The 16782-nt window shown below is 38.6% G+C and overlaps 1 protein-coding gene across 5 annotated transcripts in view; it reads right to left on the bottom strand.

The window, feature by feature from the left end:
- pcdh9 (protocadherin 9) overlaps positions 1–16782 on the bottom strand; it is a 228933-nt gene that overhangs the window by 52327 nt on the left and 159824 nt on the right. For 2 of the 5 annotated variants that reach the window (XM_074614634.1, XM_074614635.1), the window contains one exon: positions 15429–15630. The exons of 1 other annotated variant lie outside the window; for it this stretch is intronic. In XM_074614634.1, the coding sequence (XP_074470735.1) occupies positions 15429–15630 (202 nt within the window). The remainder of the gene's footprint in view (positions 1–15428; positions 15631–16782) is intronic. 2 more of the 5 variants (XM_074614638.1, XM_074614637.1) reach the window with 1 other exon arrangement.

The raw sequence follows: 16782 nt of genomic DNA, 5'->3' as shown, positions 1-16782 counted from the left end.
CACTGCTCCCTGATTTATGAATCCATGCCACCCACCCACAGGCTTGGTCAGGGGCCCTAGCTACTCTACCCTGCTACTTCCTCTTCACACAATGGGATTTAGGTATCAGGAGGAGCACACAAACACACACTCCCTCAGATAGAGCAGAACTGAGGGGAGTTTAAACTGTGAATATGCATAGATCATCCCTCAGAATTCCCCCTAAGAAAAGAGTATACGCAGATTGAAGAGGGCAAAACAGGCCGTCTCGAAAGTGAAAATAACTCAAAAGTAAACTTTGTGATAGAAGATATCTCCTGGACAGAAACAAACTTGACAATGTATAGTTTAAGAAACTCCATACTGATGTATCACTTTGATATACAGTTAAAGCATATGCAAACAGGTACGCAAGGTCTGTCACTGCAGCATGGAGCTCTAGTCAAAAGATCTGTGACATCCATCTACTGTTTTGGCATCCCACCATCTCACTGGCATCGCTGGCTGTCTGTGACTGAGGTGGTCGGATGGCTGCCAGACTGAGTGACAGCCTGGTATTTGTTTATCCTGAATAGTCAATTGCTGGGCATCTGTACTACAGAAACAACTAAGCTGCTGGCACAGAGTTCAGTGTTTCAGTGGACGTGTCTGTTACTCTTATTCAATTGAGAGAATGCTTTTAAATTGTCCTAATTTCGGCAATAAAGCATTCATAAAAGGCATCATGTCATGTATTTCTGTGGATAAATACACAGTAATAAAATCAGACAGTTATAGTGCTGGAAACATCTTTGCAACATATGTTTTATGGATGCAATCAAAACACATGCGTGGTAGCCTAAGGATATGTAAAGATGTGACTGAGTGGAGGGCCTCAGCAGCAGCACAACCTGTGGCGTCGTACTGAACACATGGTGAAGATGTTCCTGTGTTTTTCTTGTGACCTTTTTATTGTATTACATTATTTTTTTCTTAATTTCATGACAGTGGATTAAATATCTTCTGTTAATGAGACTGCTATTGTCTTACTGTGGCCTGTTATGTTGCCGGGACAGCTGCACTTAAATAATGTGAACTGTACATGCTTAATTTGACTGCCCGCCCCCTAATTAGCTGCTTAACAATGGCAGGTTCCACAGGTTTTTGTTGGCGTTTTCTCCAACATTCTTCTCTTTTCATCTGCTATTAGTGTAACTCAAACAAGATATATTTTCACTTAGTTTGGGTACACAATATTTGCACGTCAGTTTGCAGATATTACTGATTGAAGGCTGTTACACTGTCACACACATTTAGAGACTACTGGATTCGTGTTGAAAATGTATTAGCCATGTGCAACCCGTTTCATTCCCAACACGCCAAGTATAGCTTGGTCAGTGCCGACTAGAGCTGCAACCATTAATCAATTAATTGATTAGTAGTCAACTATTCAATTAATCGCCAACTATTTTGATAATTGATTAATCTTCTTGAGTAAGGGAAAAAAGTAAAAAATCTCTGATTCCAGCTTTTTATATGTGAATATGTTCTGCTTTCTTTGCTTGCTTCGCTATGACAGTAAACTGAATATCTTTAAGTTGTGGACAAAACAAGACATTTTCTGACATCATCTTGGGCTTTGGGAAACACTGATAGTCATTGTTCACCATTTTCTGACATTTTATAGACCAAATAACTAAACGATTAATCGAGAAAATAATCTACAGATTAATCGACAATGCAAACCATTTTTTGTTGTCGGTATAGGACACACCAAGCTTTCAACTAACTCCAATGTAAACCCATCTGCCTCATTATTAGACTCTCAGAGCAACTGACGAAGTTTAAATAGTGAGAAAGTCTGTGTAGGGCAGCTGGGAGGGGAAGATGGATGAATGGGTCAAACAAACACAGGACTTTCACCCATGAGACCGCTGTTCATGTCCCATGTGAAACCAAGTAAATGTTGAGTTATTGTACCGTAATTTAATTAACTAACTTCCGGACTGTACTAATGGCAGTTACGTAACAAGTGTAGTTATTTTACGTAACAAACGTACTTATTTTAACCCAAACCACTTTTTTGTTTTTTGTTGACTAAACCTAGCCACGTAGTTTTGTTGCGTAAGTAAACCTAAAAACTAAGTAAACCTTCATTGGATGTTTATTTTGAAAAGAGACTGTAGCCTATGCATATAACGAGCAGAAACTTGACGCCGTTCCTGGATCCAAATCTGACGCTATAGGGGTACATGAGCATCATAGTTTGAAGCGTACAGGCCACTGACCAAGCTTCTGTATTTGACGAGTTGGTAGTGAGAACGTGTTGCCATGTTGTAACCGATGAGCTGGATTCACATCTCGCTCATGTGCCTTTTGTTTCTCCTCATCTGTTAAAACTAGTAGATATAACAGTAAATATTGAATTTAAACATACAGATATACAGATGCCAGTACGAAGCAGCGAACATTCAGTATTACTAATGTGTTGATGTTTAAAGACTAGCAACAGTAAAAGGCTATACATAACTGGTGAATGAGCCCTCATTTGCTGTAGGCAACAAGATTCCTACTCTCAACTTTGTTGCAGAAGGATCACATCATGGCCACAACCTCATGTCTGGATTACTGCAACATGCTCTTGGCTGTGATGCTAAAGTGCTTTCTTCTACCCCTGCAGCTCATCCAGAGTGCTGCAGCCTGCTTCTTGTCCAACCAAAGTCAAAAGTGTCTTAAGTCACTGCCTACATTCCAACAACTGGCCACATACTGTATAAAAGCTTGTACTGAATTCAGAACTGGAGTGATTGTGCCCAAGAGTGAATGTACACACCTTCAGCACATAATCCAAGCCCACTCACCAGCCTGTGCTCTGCAGTCTTCATTCTCTCTTCTCTATGGCAAAGTGTTCATTTCTTCAACCATTCTCATTCCCAACTCTCTCTCCTTGTTGCCCAGTATTAGAACATTTGTCTGACTGCAGGTGAAAACATGCCTATACTCTGTAGGTTAACGACAACTTCTGCCCATATTTTGCCCAGTTTTTGTTCAATAATGACAATATATAAACAATTAAATACACTAAAGTAGTTTACTGTGCAAATGACAAACTAAAGTAGGGTATTTAGCCATATGTTGGCAAACGTGGACTTCCCTTGTAAACATACAAAAGTTGTGTTTACAATCAGTGTTACTCACCAAAATGCATTGTGGGTATCTTTGGGGTCTAACAAACATGTTGAGTGCATTTGCTTCCTCATAAAACATTTGCAAAGATGATTTTTAAGTATAAGTAAGTATTAAGTAATTCATTCACCATCCATGTTTACTAGCCGCCAGTCATCTTCTTCTTCCCTGCCTTTGTTGGCACATTGCAGCATATCGTGGCACGTTATCGCCACCTGTAGGTCAGTGGAATAGTGTGAAATCCAGCCACTCTCCAAAAATAAAGTAGCTCCATAGCTCTACTAGAGGTCAAAAAGAATCTGCATACATCTCCCACCACTGATACAATGAGGTGAAATTGGTACAGAAAAAGCCAAACACAGAAATGGTCAGCTCCGTCATAGCAACAAGTTTCTGTGCTGGGCTCGAAAAGAATAAATGAATGACATATTGCCTGCAGTATAAGAATATATAAATTGCAAGACTAAATCAAAATAATAACAAAAAAAGAACGGCCATCTTTCCAACATTGTCCAGGGCGTTGTCTGTTTTTCATTTGCTTTGATGGAAGCTCACAGACATCAGATGGAGTCAGGAAAACACATCTATCCTGCTCTCCTGCCATTCAATGGAGAACTCTGAATGAATGAATTGAAAATAATGTAATAAAATATAAATGTGGTAGTGCGGCGGTACAGCAAACTATTTGTGGTCCATTCATTCTTTAGTTTGATACATACTGAGTCTGCAGAGGTGTGTTTTGCTTCCAGAGAATCAATCCTCCCGCTGTGAGTGCTACAAACACTCTTATTGCCTTCCCGTGCCCATTCATGGTTTCTGTACATTACTAAACAATGTTCCCACTGCCATGAATGCAATGGACGCTTTGCAACTTACCTCTATATTGTATATCTATTCAGCTAAAGTAATGAAATTGTGTCCTTTGCTGAGAACAAGTTGTGTACATGTGCAATAACCTATTCAGTATAGTGGTGCTAATGAATACTAAAAGTACCTCTTAAATTGGGGATCAATGCTTGTCTCATCACAGTATGCAGAAAACTAAATTTCTTGGCTAAATAGTGGAACTGCAGAGTACAGTTGCATAGTATACAGTAAGGTGCAAAGTAAATCAGTTCCTGTTTTGTGTGGCACAGTAATCCAGCATTTCCCATGACAACGAGCCTGGTGGCACAAAGGTAAAAGGCAGTGAAGAGGCTGCCAATCTTCTCCGCCGCAGAGAGACAATCGGTGCGCCTGGGAAATAAAGGCACCAGAAATTTGGCTTTAACAATCATAAAAACATGGCACTGTGACCATCTTGCTTGCCTGCAAGCATATTTTCACAATATTGTGATGGAATAAATAGCCAGCATTCTGATAAAAATGTGGAGACAACATCATGAAAGATTTATATTAGCTAGTCCTAATGGCCAGACATGTTAGTGATTACAACTGTGTAATTGTGATATTTCACAGTATTTCCACATTTAGTGTAACAATTAGGGGGATTTATTGGCAGAAATATAATATAATATTAATAAGTATGTTTAATTAATAATTAATAAATGTGTTTTCGTCACCTTGAATGACCTTATCTATATCGACATAAGGAGCGGGTCCTCTCCTCGGAGTCCGCATTGTTGCACCACCATGTTTCTAAAGTAGCTCAGAACAGACAGACCAAACAAGGTTAACTTTTCCTACTTGGGTCGGAGTCGATAACGTTACTTGCTCCCATCACTACAGCTCTCTCTCTCTCTCTCTCTTGCTTCACCACTCACTTCCAACTTACACACACACACACACTCTACGCACTGGCTCTACTCCAAATGGCTCTAGATGGGGCCAGTTGCATTTTCGCGTCAGCAACCGTAGCTCTCCAACATGCCTGGAAAAGGCTTCAGTTGGTTGCAATATCCTCACATCATCATTAGATATTGCCAGATCATACACACATACAAATTAAATGATTAGTAATTTTTTTTTTTTTTTTTTGTGGGGACTTGAAAAGATGCGTTGACGTCTCAGACAAAGAAGTGCGGACTGGAACATAGCAGAATACCTCAACAAGGGAGTTATCCATCATCTCTTTTCCATCAATGATTAATGGCTAAAGTGGTTCCATTTTCATGGTAGAGAACATAACAATCCTGCATTTGAGCATTTTGGCCCTCTCCTCCAAGCCCCTTAACAGCTCCCCTCTCCCAGTCACATTGTGCTATTTCAACAAGCGCCCCGTCCACTCACCCCTTCTCCCCCACGTGCTTCCTCCTCTGTTCCTGTCAGTTGGTCATGTTCCTAAGCATAAATAGTGCAACCAACCATTTTGGTGAACCGTGTTCCTGTTAACATCACTCATCTTCAAACAGATACAGTTCAACTAGTGCTTGACTACCTGCCCAGACCCCTGCAACACAGAGAGGGATGGGAATACTCAAGAGGAACCTTGAAATTGCTAAAACGAATGTGAACGCTCCTGCAATTTTATACAAACATTTCAGTACTCAACCAGCAGCTTTACAAAGTCACACAATTCCTACTTTAGTTGCTAACTAATGTGAACATATGCCATTTCATCATGCAACATATGCTGTCAGATTTCTGGAGAGGACAGTCATCATATGAGGTTGCCTGAAATACACAAGTATTTTCAAGACATTTGAAAAAAATGACCAGAGCTGTTTTGTTTTGTCTGGAGAGGACAGTCCTTCTGACATGCTAAGATGATGAACAATGTAGCAAGAAAACCAGCAGTACATACTGAAGGATGAAGAAGGGCGCATTTAATTTGCCAACTCATGGCATAAATGCAGAAAAACACAAGCACACACACAAGCAGTTTTTGCAATTTTTAACATAAACCCAAAACACAGGTGGCATTAAATGATATTACTGTAGAGTAAATGGTGATATTATATATTTTTTTAAATAAATGTGTTTCCTAGGGGCACATAGCAAAAGAGGGGCAGCAGGTGCATTTACAGTAACTACAGTAATATATTATATATCTATTATTTACAATATGATACCCTGCAGATCTGTAAAGAAATTATTGTAACCCATAATAACTTTCTGTTTTAGGGGAAAAAATATAAAACAGACAAACAGAAACAAAGAAAAAAAAAACACATGAATAACAATTGCCCTCGTGTGTCTAATCAAAATGGGGTGTAGAGGTGCATTGTGCTGACTCACCTCAGATTCACCTTAAATGTGATTTAATTATGAATGAGTAGGAGGATTATTTGCCCCAGCAGATACAACACCTACTGTAGTATTATGTACTGTCCGCAATCCCCAGTATAGTATCATATACAATAATTGCTGACGTTGGTCTCTCAGCTTCCTATAGTTCATCAAGTGAGACATTTAATATTCTACAGTATGTGTTTTTAATGGATTGGCTAACCACACCACTTCACTGGACACATTACCAAATGATATTACATTGCAGCAATTCGTGACCCAAGGGAACTTTGATATTTTATCTGAGTACAAAATGTGTTCTGCACTTACATTTTACATAAATATTTCAGTTTCACATAATTAAAACAGGTTCGTATAAACTGCTCAGTTTAGTGAGGAGTGTCAGAGGTTGTCTGCCGATAATAATCTGCAGGAATAGAAATGTTCTTATTTAAACATGTAGCTACGAGGCTCCATTACTAGCAGAGAAGTCATAATATTTATTTAAGTATTATTATTTTTTTTATTTTTACAGTTTTACTTCTTACATACTTGTTTGGTTGGGTAAATGTAGTGTTAAAATATGTTTCTAACATTATGAGGGGAAAAAAAATCCCAAACCTTGTAACATTAATTCAACATTAATTTGACAATCTTGGGAATGGACTCTGGCTGGTTAGTTTTTGTAGCTAAAGATATTTCTTGCAAAATTCATTCCTCTGTCATTAATTGAAAAAGTAATTAATTAAATGACTTGTTAACACTAAAAGGCAGTCTGGCTAACCTCAAGGGGGGAAAGGTAGGGCAGCTACCTTGTAAAACGCTTTGTAAATTGTATTGTGGATCAATATGATAGTGAAGAACTAAAACCAAAGTAGTGACTCCTGAAATTGATGATACTTTAAATGATGTAACTGCTGTGGCAGTACACGTGTAGTGCTTTTGAGAAGTGCTTGATTTTCCTCTCTTGAGAGGATGGATGAACGGATTAGATTAATGTAATCATATTTACATGACAAAAGGGTCTCGCTTGATACGACAGAGTTGCTTTAACCACTGTACCGTTGGCATGCTTTTTCCTCTGTCAGTTTCAACCCTTCTCTGTTCGCTCTTTCTCCTGGTCTAGACTTTGTTACCTCTGTTTCTTTTCAAATATCATTTAGAAATGATAAAAAAAAATGCATTTCATGTGGTCCATTAAAGTTCATACTTAAGCTACAATTCTCTCCCATATTTACATGCTTGTAACATTCAGTGGCTTGTTTCACTCCCAGGGTTATTTCCAGCTCAGGCCCAGTAACTAGTACAATCCAACGAGGCTGTTTATGACATCATTGTTCATGACCTTCATGATACATTATATCAAAACTTCTATAAAAAGTGCTACAGAGTGAGCCAGCTCAGCTACAGGACAACCAGCTCTGCTTGTCAACATATCACCAGCCACTTCAGTCACAACTCAAAACTGTATTTCTTCCAGGTCTATATCTGGTCCTCTTTTCCCACCTGCACACACACCTGAGACCATTCCTGGGATCGCAGCCACAAATGGCGCTCAGCAACTCAGAAAGTTGTTTTCGTAAACATGTTGACAAAATTCTTAATTTCAAGTTCAATATATTGCACAGCTTTACTGCTTGATTATCCATGTTTCTTGTTGTAAATCCCTTTCATATCCGTGTCAAAAACAACAACTTCTGTATAACTTTTGAAAAAAACAATCCTGCCATTTCCTAACTTTTGAAAAACGTTTTTGATTGTTGTAAACTGTTTGAACTCCTCCCCTTCATTTATATTGTCAGTGATGGTGATAATCTCCCTATCACAGTCTATGACATTTAACAACACGGGCTGTTTAGATGACTATGTTTAGAGTTTATAAATTATAAGAAAGGCTGTTCTTATTATGCCACACTGCTCAAAAGACAATTTAATTATAGGATATTAGTCAAACTTTCAGTTTGATAAAGAAACAAAGGGGATAAATAAAGAAATGTGTTATTCACCAAAGGACTCAAATTAATTGAAGTTTTAAGAACTGAACAAACATTCAATATTATAATATAAAGTTAAAAAGTAAACAACTGACTTACTTGGACTTAATGATCTTTTCATCATACTTTCAAATTGAAAAAAAAAGAGCGTACTGTAAATGTTGCCATGAAAATAATAGTTTTGTTAGGAATGAGCACATATTTCCAAGATATCATTTGTAAATAAAATGGTTTGGGAAAAGGGATGTCAAATTGGTCACACACCACAATCATGAAATAATTCAACAAATCTCAAATGTTTTGGGGAAAGCAGTCAGGCTGCAAATATCCAGCACCCTGATGGCTTTGGCTTTAGTACTTTTAAAATCCACATTAAAAGTCACTGTCCAGTGTCTTCAGCAACTCCTGCATGGATCACTGCTACTTTTGTTTTTTTACAGATATTAAATTAGTAAAAGTAAAGTGATTGTGCGGACTGCTGCCACCATCACTCAAAGTGATCGGTTCTGATATTTTGCTGATCCGTAGCAGAGATCAGAAATCAATAATGTATAGAGGGGCATGGTGTACAAGATGCGACTTTCAAATACACAGACTGGTCATTTGTATTTTCTTGTTGTTTGTCTAAAAAGTATTAATTTATGTATGCAAGTTTAAAGTGTGTTTAGAGTATAAACATGGGAATAAGATTTGGCTCACTTGGAGATGTAAAACTGCATCCAAAAAAATGTTCTTTTAGGAAAATACTCCAAACTGAACATCATGTAAATGTAGCCCAATTGGCAGTAACCTCTTCACTGGTTTTGTTGGCTCTCCTCACTCGTCTCCTAGGACAATTCAGAAATGATTTCAAGATCCTGTTGTTGTTTATAAGGCCAATCTATTATATTTCTGTTTGTTTTGATCCTGTAGGACTCTCAGGTCATCAGGCATGGGACTCTTGGTTGTTTCATCATCTAAATATGAAGCTTACGGGTTGCTGCTAGACAAGAGGAACAACCTTTCTCATTAGATCAGTTCTGCACACTCCAAGGAATCATTCAAATTTCATCTCACAGTCTATTTCTATTTGCCTTCGCCTTTCCTTTAGTGTTTATTTGCGTGATTGTGCAAGTGATCTTTTTGTCTTACTGCCCTGTGTTTCTTGTCTGCTATGCTTTTAAATCATTCATATAACACTTTAGTCAATAATGGTTGTTTTAAATGTTTTATAAATAAACATGACTACCCTATCTCACCCCACTCTCCTCTCTGTTTATTCTGGGCGCTCTCCTGTCATATATTATTTCAGCTTCTTTGTAGTCTAGGGACTCTCATCCATGCACAACCAATCTGACCGACCTCAACAGCCCAGTAATCAATTGTATTTTTATTTATTTTTCTGACGACGGAATTATGTTTCATCCAAAATATGCATTCATTTGGTGGATATGTGACTTGGTTGTTTATTTCACTCAGTTCTTTCTGAAACGGTCGGGAATAACTTCACTCTATAATTGCAGAGGGACATGTGGCGGCCCTAGAAGATGTTCAGCATATGACTATTACTTTCCTCTTTACTGTTTATTTGATTTGTCTTTTCATAGTGTGACTTAATAAAGACAGAAGCTTCAATTTCAAGTCAATGAAGTAAGAGTAAACTATGATGAAGCATGAATATTAGAGATGCTCCTGGGGTCTGTAACCTGAATGTAAATTGATCCTAAACCTATCTTGCAGATGCATTATGGGATGTTTGCAAAAAGCATTGCAAGTAAAGATAATCTTTTTTTACCAACTCACAGAAAGCATGTTACTGTAAGAGGACCATGAACTGCAATGCAACATCTTGTATTTTAAGTCTTAGAGCTCTACTTTCACGGAATACAGTGTCACACCGGTGAACTGGTATGTTCCAGGGACGCTCTGAGGTTAGGCAGTGCCGAGGTGCCAATCCAGTGGCACACTGCAATCTGGGTAGAATGAGTGTATCTGGTGCGGTCCACTGCCCGCCTGCTCAGAGCAGGCCAAGAGCTCATCCCAGTGCAACTCAGTGCACCGGTGTTCCATAACATTTTGGTCACTTAATATGGTGTAGGTACACCCATAAAAATCTCCCTGAAATCACACAAACCTTTTTATTTATGCTCATTTTCCACTTTCATTCAATGTTTTTCAACCAGCTGACATGTGATCACACAGAAAACAGCTTTATTCCAATTATGGCATCAATTCCAGCCAGATAGAAAAAAAAAAATTGTGAGTGATTCCTACTAGCTCTGTAATCTATGACAGTTAGTAGCCACACTGAAGGTCTTTCCTTTACACTGGTGGCTCTCTTTACAGCAATCTGAAGGCAGCAGGTGTCTGTTTCGTATGCAGTCTCTATTTGGAGTGATGGTGCACACTGTCATGTAACAATTATGTACGACAGACTGGTTAAATGTTGTGCAACAAGCACCAGCGTGTCGCTATATAACCATAGAAACATCGCTTACAGTATGTAACATCGAATGTGTCAATTTTGGCGATGTCATGTATACGTTAAAGGTGCTAAATTCGAAATTCAGAGCACTAATATAGCAGCAAACAACTATTTGCTATGTAATGATATAGAGGAGTAATGTCAACCTGAGCAGAGAATGAAGTCACTCTCCCTCTCTGTGTGTTGTAATCTGAGCTTCTTGGTGCTTTATTGAGATAGCCGGACCAGCCTCACATGCCTTTTAGTGCATGTGAGCCCCACTGGCTAGCTAAACAGTGATTACCACTGATAACACCAACCTACGTCATCGTCACGGAAGCTTAACACCCACCCTCGGGTTCCCCCCCCCCCAGGTAAACACTGTTAGATCTGATAGATGATAGATATGCTCTGAATTTGGAATTTAGCACCTTTAACTTCATTGTTATTTGATAGGATTAGGATTTTTGCTTGTCCAATATTATATTAATTTGATCTGGCCGTGATTCCATTTCCTAATCATCTATTTTCTATTTGTTCATATTTATTGAGAATTTAAAATAGCAAGTTGCTTTAAATCAATTCCTTCTTCTGTTCAGCACCATGGACAGTGAACGTTAAGCAGCTCTTAACAGTCCTGCACGTGCACTCGCTGGTAAAGTGCTGTTTTGGGAATTGTGTGTAAAAAATTTAAGAGCTTTTGTAAAAATGCTCTTAGACCTTTGAAATCAATCATTATTGGGAAACAGGGCCCTGTAAGGTCTTTCCCCTCTCTCTTCACATTTGCTCACATACAACTTGCTCATACATCACTGTCAAGTTTAATTCTCTCTTCACAGAAAAAACATCATAATGTTAACTGAAACTGCTGTGTCCCTCATTACCCTCCATCTGTTATTGTTATTTTATCCACTGTCATGTTCAATTGATTTTTTCTTGTTTTGTTTTGTTTACAAACAGGGATATCTTCAAGTCACAAAGAACATAGAAAAGATCTTTTCATGCTCTATTCCATTATATATACATATATATATATAAAATATTCTTCAGACATCAGACTCTCACAACTCCCACACTAAGTATGTTTCCTTAGTTCAGATGGACGCCACAACCTACGCACAGGTCTAATCACTTTCCTGTATTACATAAAGGATAATTAGTAAGTTAACTTTTTTCAATGTTAAACAGATAGTGAGGCAAATATCCAAATATTATTTGGTTAGTTTTACTCTCAATCACTTTGTCAGTTTAAAATGTGACACCTGCAGTCTGTTACGATAATCACAGTCAGTGATATAGTTTATAATTTAATCAGGAATGCTGTCCAGAAAACCACTGATGAGTTGCCATGAATTTGACTCAATTATTGACACCAAACAACGTAGTTCTATTTTGTATAATAAAGTGTTTCCTGTGAAAAAATTAAAAAAAAGATTTATTTATGATGGATTAGAAATTCTGTTTAGATGTCCCTAAATGCTGACTGTGTAGGTATCATAACTTAATTATCAGAAGGACTACATACTGATCACTCTCATCTGAAAGCAACTTTAATCTGTCTCCCATGTGAATCCCATTGCTGCTTACAACCAAAGAAGAAAAATGAACACTCTTAAACTAAATATATTTTTTTTCAGTATCCAACGAGGACTGCAGACTTATAATAATTTAATAAATCATTTAAATTTTGATTTATTTAAGAGGGTCTTTTGAACAGTCTTAATATGACAGAAAGTAATAGTAATGTTATTGTCAAAACCTGAACAAAGCGTTGTGGTACGACCACCCACCGTCAAGGTCCTCATCTAAAATGTTGTTATTTTCAATAGTGTCAGAAGATACTTTACACCTCAACTTAGAACGTAATAGTGTCAAATATCTCCCAGATACTATTTGCCATTGTCAACACACTGAGTCATATCGTACAGTTAGGGGGGCTTTTCAAGTCTGACAGAGACTTATTCAGAACTAGTTAACCTGGGACCAGTGAGTTCACATATTTGAGAGCACCACCAGCAGGTAACACATCCCTCATACACTAGACATAAAATCATTATCCTGCCAAGCAGCAGGTCAGTGATCAAAGACCACTGTTGTCACTGTTAATAGTTTGCTGACAGGCAAACAACGCTAACAAAACACAATGCCATTGCTTAAGGACAAAAATGATGCCTTTTGTTGGAAACAGTTACTGTAAACCAGTCGTGAGGGCTCGTGCAGTATGAAGTTTAATCTGAAATGTACATTAAATTATGCGTTTTACAGTTTAAATGGCCCACATTTGATTTTACTGTACACTTGATGCAGCTCTAGGGAACCAACCTAGACTCTCTCTATCCTTCTATCTCTCTCTGTACACCTTATATATGTACATATCCTTAGGTTTATTTGCCTGTATAGAGAATAGTCATAGAGACCATCTTTTCATTAATATGTTATGTAGGTTGAATCTGTTTAAAGGGTCAGGTGAGGTGTCACCTTGTGGAATCATGTCAAGAGGTAACTGGACAATTGTTTTTTTGTTTTTTTTCTTCATGCAATTCATTAACATAAGTCATTGGACTAATTCCAAACATACAACACATCTAAATTTACTATAAGTAATTCAAGCCATTAAATACTTGCATTTGAAGTGGCTCTTATAGATTTCTCTGTGCATTTTAATGCCCATCACATTTGCAGCGTAGCTCTTTTCTGACATGTGCAGCTAATCTGCATATGTCAATTAAACATAAAGCATAAATGTCTGACATGCCATGAAATGTACTATGCACATCAAGAGTACTGGCAGGTAATTGCTGATTTAATTACAGCTTTCATACATTGTAACATTATTAATTCTTGTTGGCTTCAATCGCCTGTCTGTACACTTTTAAAATTGCATTGGAATTATGAACTGTCTCTCCTGAAAATGATGTCCATATACAATTAATTTCCACTGGTTGATTCCAATGGAAACATTGTGTAACAGAGCTGGTATTAGCTTTCATATCAACATAATGATGTAATGATTAACTATGTTATTGAATACATCTTCTAAATGTTCACTTTCAATTTAAAAGATTCATATTAAAGGTATCTATGAAACATTTATTAAATCATTTATTCTTTCATTAGTTGTCTCAACAATTTCTTCTACTGGCAAATAAAGTCTGAATTGGGTTTTATAGTTAGTTTGTAGTTCGTTAAAAAGTACTCCATGGATTTAAGCATTGCATTCCTACAACATTGTCAGACTCATGATGGACAGAAAAAAAAAAGGTTGCTGTTTGTAAACGCACAGCCTTCAAAGTTGCCCGTCCTCCTCGGCTCAACTAACGAGCGAGGGAGGGTGAGAGCAGCGATGGTGGAGCAAACTATAGAGTGAATGAAGAGAGGGAGCGGCGTTAGTGAGAACAAAGCAGTGAATCAGAGAAATAAAACATAATTTTCTGAACGTTTCACGACAGAAGCCGTGGGGCGGGACAAAGTGGTTGTATTTGATGACCTGAACAGACTGCACACCCTGCACGCTGTAATTGGCTGGGGGTTACACCCCCACGTGAGGCAGAAAAGGCAGACGCCCAGAAAACACCCAGATACAGCAAAATATGAAAAAAAGAGAAAATACAGGCAGGGTCCTTGCAGGCAGACACCACCACACACTTCTAGTGGGTCATAAGTGATGATTGAGAGGGATTATATTTGTATCAGTCTATGCAGTCCATGTTTTTTTTAGGAAATTCTTGCATATTATACCTTAAAGGTGGATGTTCACTTGTAACAATGCTTGCCAGTCGGCTGCACTACAACTGCACGTGCTTTGGCCACGTGCAGCTCCATTCATTTGTGAAGACAGTGAGTCAGTAGGCCAACACAGAGTACATCTGCCAACTGTGAGTACATCTGCTAAGTTGGAGTCTGTACTATGAAATCATACGCAGCTCACACAGTTTACTTACAGCACTTGTATTTATGTGGTGCTGGCTGCTCCACCCTCAGCAGGCAAGCTGGCATCGACCTTGGGGCAATGCGCTTGATCTTCGTGCACGCTTCACCTCTTAATGATAAAATGAGAAAACTGGGTCGGAGATGTACATTCCCACCAGAAATAGTGGGAAGTTAACATCTTCAGCTGAGCACCAAGACTTCCAACTGGGAAATCATCTCTAAATAAATCAAATGAGTTTCACAAATAGGTGAGGAGCCTATGGGAGGCCCAGGTTTGCTCCTGGGAGGAATGAACAAGTCTGGATGATTAACTGAGAAATGAATGACCTGCTCGTGTATCCACTAGAAACCTACTTGGGCAATCAAATGACTCTAAATTAAATGATATTTGGTGCGTTGAGTTCTTTATAGAGACTGATGTTGTTTTTCATGACTATTTATCATCTCTGCTCAAGGAGTTTTAGTCATTCCCTGAGGCAAAATCTGAAACATTAATTTGCTTTAACCTGCACTTTAAGACAAAGTATGTTCAGATTTTGATTTCAGAAAATTGAGTCAAAGTCATATTGTATTTGAAAGAAAAGACATTATCACGACGCATACAATGTCCATTGAGTGAAGATTTTGCAGCTGTTTAAAATGTCTACGATAGCACTATAAACTCAAACATTTTGCCAAAGAGAGAATAAGAGAGATAGAGAGAGAAATCCAATGAGACCGACCATGCAGTCGTGTATATTACAACTCACCAGAGTTGGGATCAGAGTTGCCATCAGCTTCAGTCCTCTTATCGGGGGAGGCCTGCTCGTAGAAGTCGTCCTGCGCCTGCACCAGAGGGAGAGGTTGTGTGAGGAGGGAGCCACTGCCTACAGGCTCGTGGTCCCCCAGACCGCTGTCACTGCAGCTCTCCTGGGAGCCATCCGGCAGGTGAAACGTGACGCGCCGCTGCGACTAGAACCAAGAGAACAAAACAGAGCCTCTGATGTTAGTGCTCTGCTCTGCCCCCTCAAAATTTTATCTTACTTTTCACACTATTATTTTACACTGAGCTGAGCAAGCTCATGCATGCCGCTTGACACACTGATCAGCACTGCAGTGTAAAATAAGCAGCCTTAAGAGAACGTCTGAACGATGTAAAATGTATTAAACATTTACAAATAAGGAAGGCATTGATGAATAGGAGGGTTCATTTCCAGTTTCAAAAGACTGAAAATGAATAAAAAGTCTATTTTTGATTTGGGCCGCGTTATTGATGGGAAGGGGAGTCAACACATGGTAAATACAGTCACGTTTCACTGCACAATGACAACCAATAACAGCATGCAAATTAAACATCATGCACTGCTAGAAAAATCCAGCAAGGTGAAAAGTGCTAAATTTGTGAGTCTTTCATAAATGCATGAGAAATGCTTGATGTTATTTCATTTTTATTTTATTTTATTTGCACATAAGACTTCACAAAATCCAGATAATGAAAAAAAAAAAAGAAATGTGACAGGAGAGGTCAAGAAGCCACAGGCTTATACAACGGACCTCCTCTCAACTTAAGAGGAAAAACAAACAGTGACAATAAAAGGAAGCTAACAGACAATACAATGTCAGGCATAATTAATCAAGGCCATGAGGTTTCTAGATATTGGTGGCATTATATTATCCTGTTTGTGAGGACTGCTGCAGGGACATTTACAGCCGGATTGTTTAGTTTGTGTTGTCAGTTTGTTTGCATGTTGGCAAAGTCAAAGAGGCCTGCAGAGTTAGCAGAAGTCGCCCCCAGGGTATCCTTCTCCCCACGTTCTGCACTCCCACTGACGAGAGGAATTTCTTAACCCGAAAGTGTTCCCGGGACGAGTCCTATAGCTCTTTTGTCGGAGATTCGCATGCAAACACACATTCACGCATTACACGCACACACCACCCTTAAAGCCATCCTGATTGAATTTCCAATTGTTAATTCCGAGTGTCTTTTCCCCTTGCTCTAATGACATTTTCCTCAGGCTTTTTCATAAGTCCAGACACAAGCCTCCAGCTAACCTTTCGTGAGCACAGAGAGGTCCCTGCCACATCCTTGGTGATGACAGACAGAGACGGGTTTTACAGTAATTA

The sequence above is a fragment of the Sebastes fasciatus genome, chromosome 2, assembly GCF_043250625.1.
Source record: "Sebastes fasciatus isolate fSebFas1 chromosome 2, fSebFas1.pri, whole genome shotgun sequence".
NCBI classification, from domain to species: domain Eukaryota; kingdom Metazoa; phylum Chordata; class Actinopteri; order Perciformes; family Sebastidae; genus Sebastes; species Sebastes fasciatus.
The sequence above is the reverse complement of the archived record's forward strand: the minus strand, read 5'-3'. Positions and strand labels throughout refer to the sequence as shown.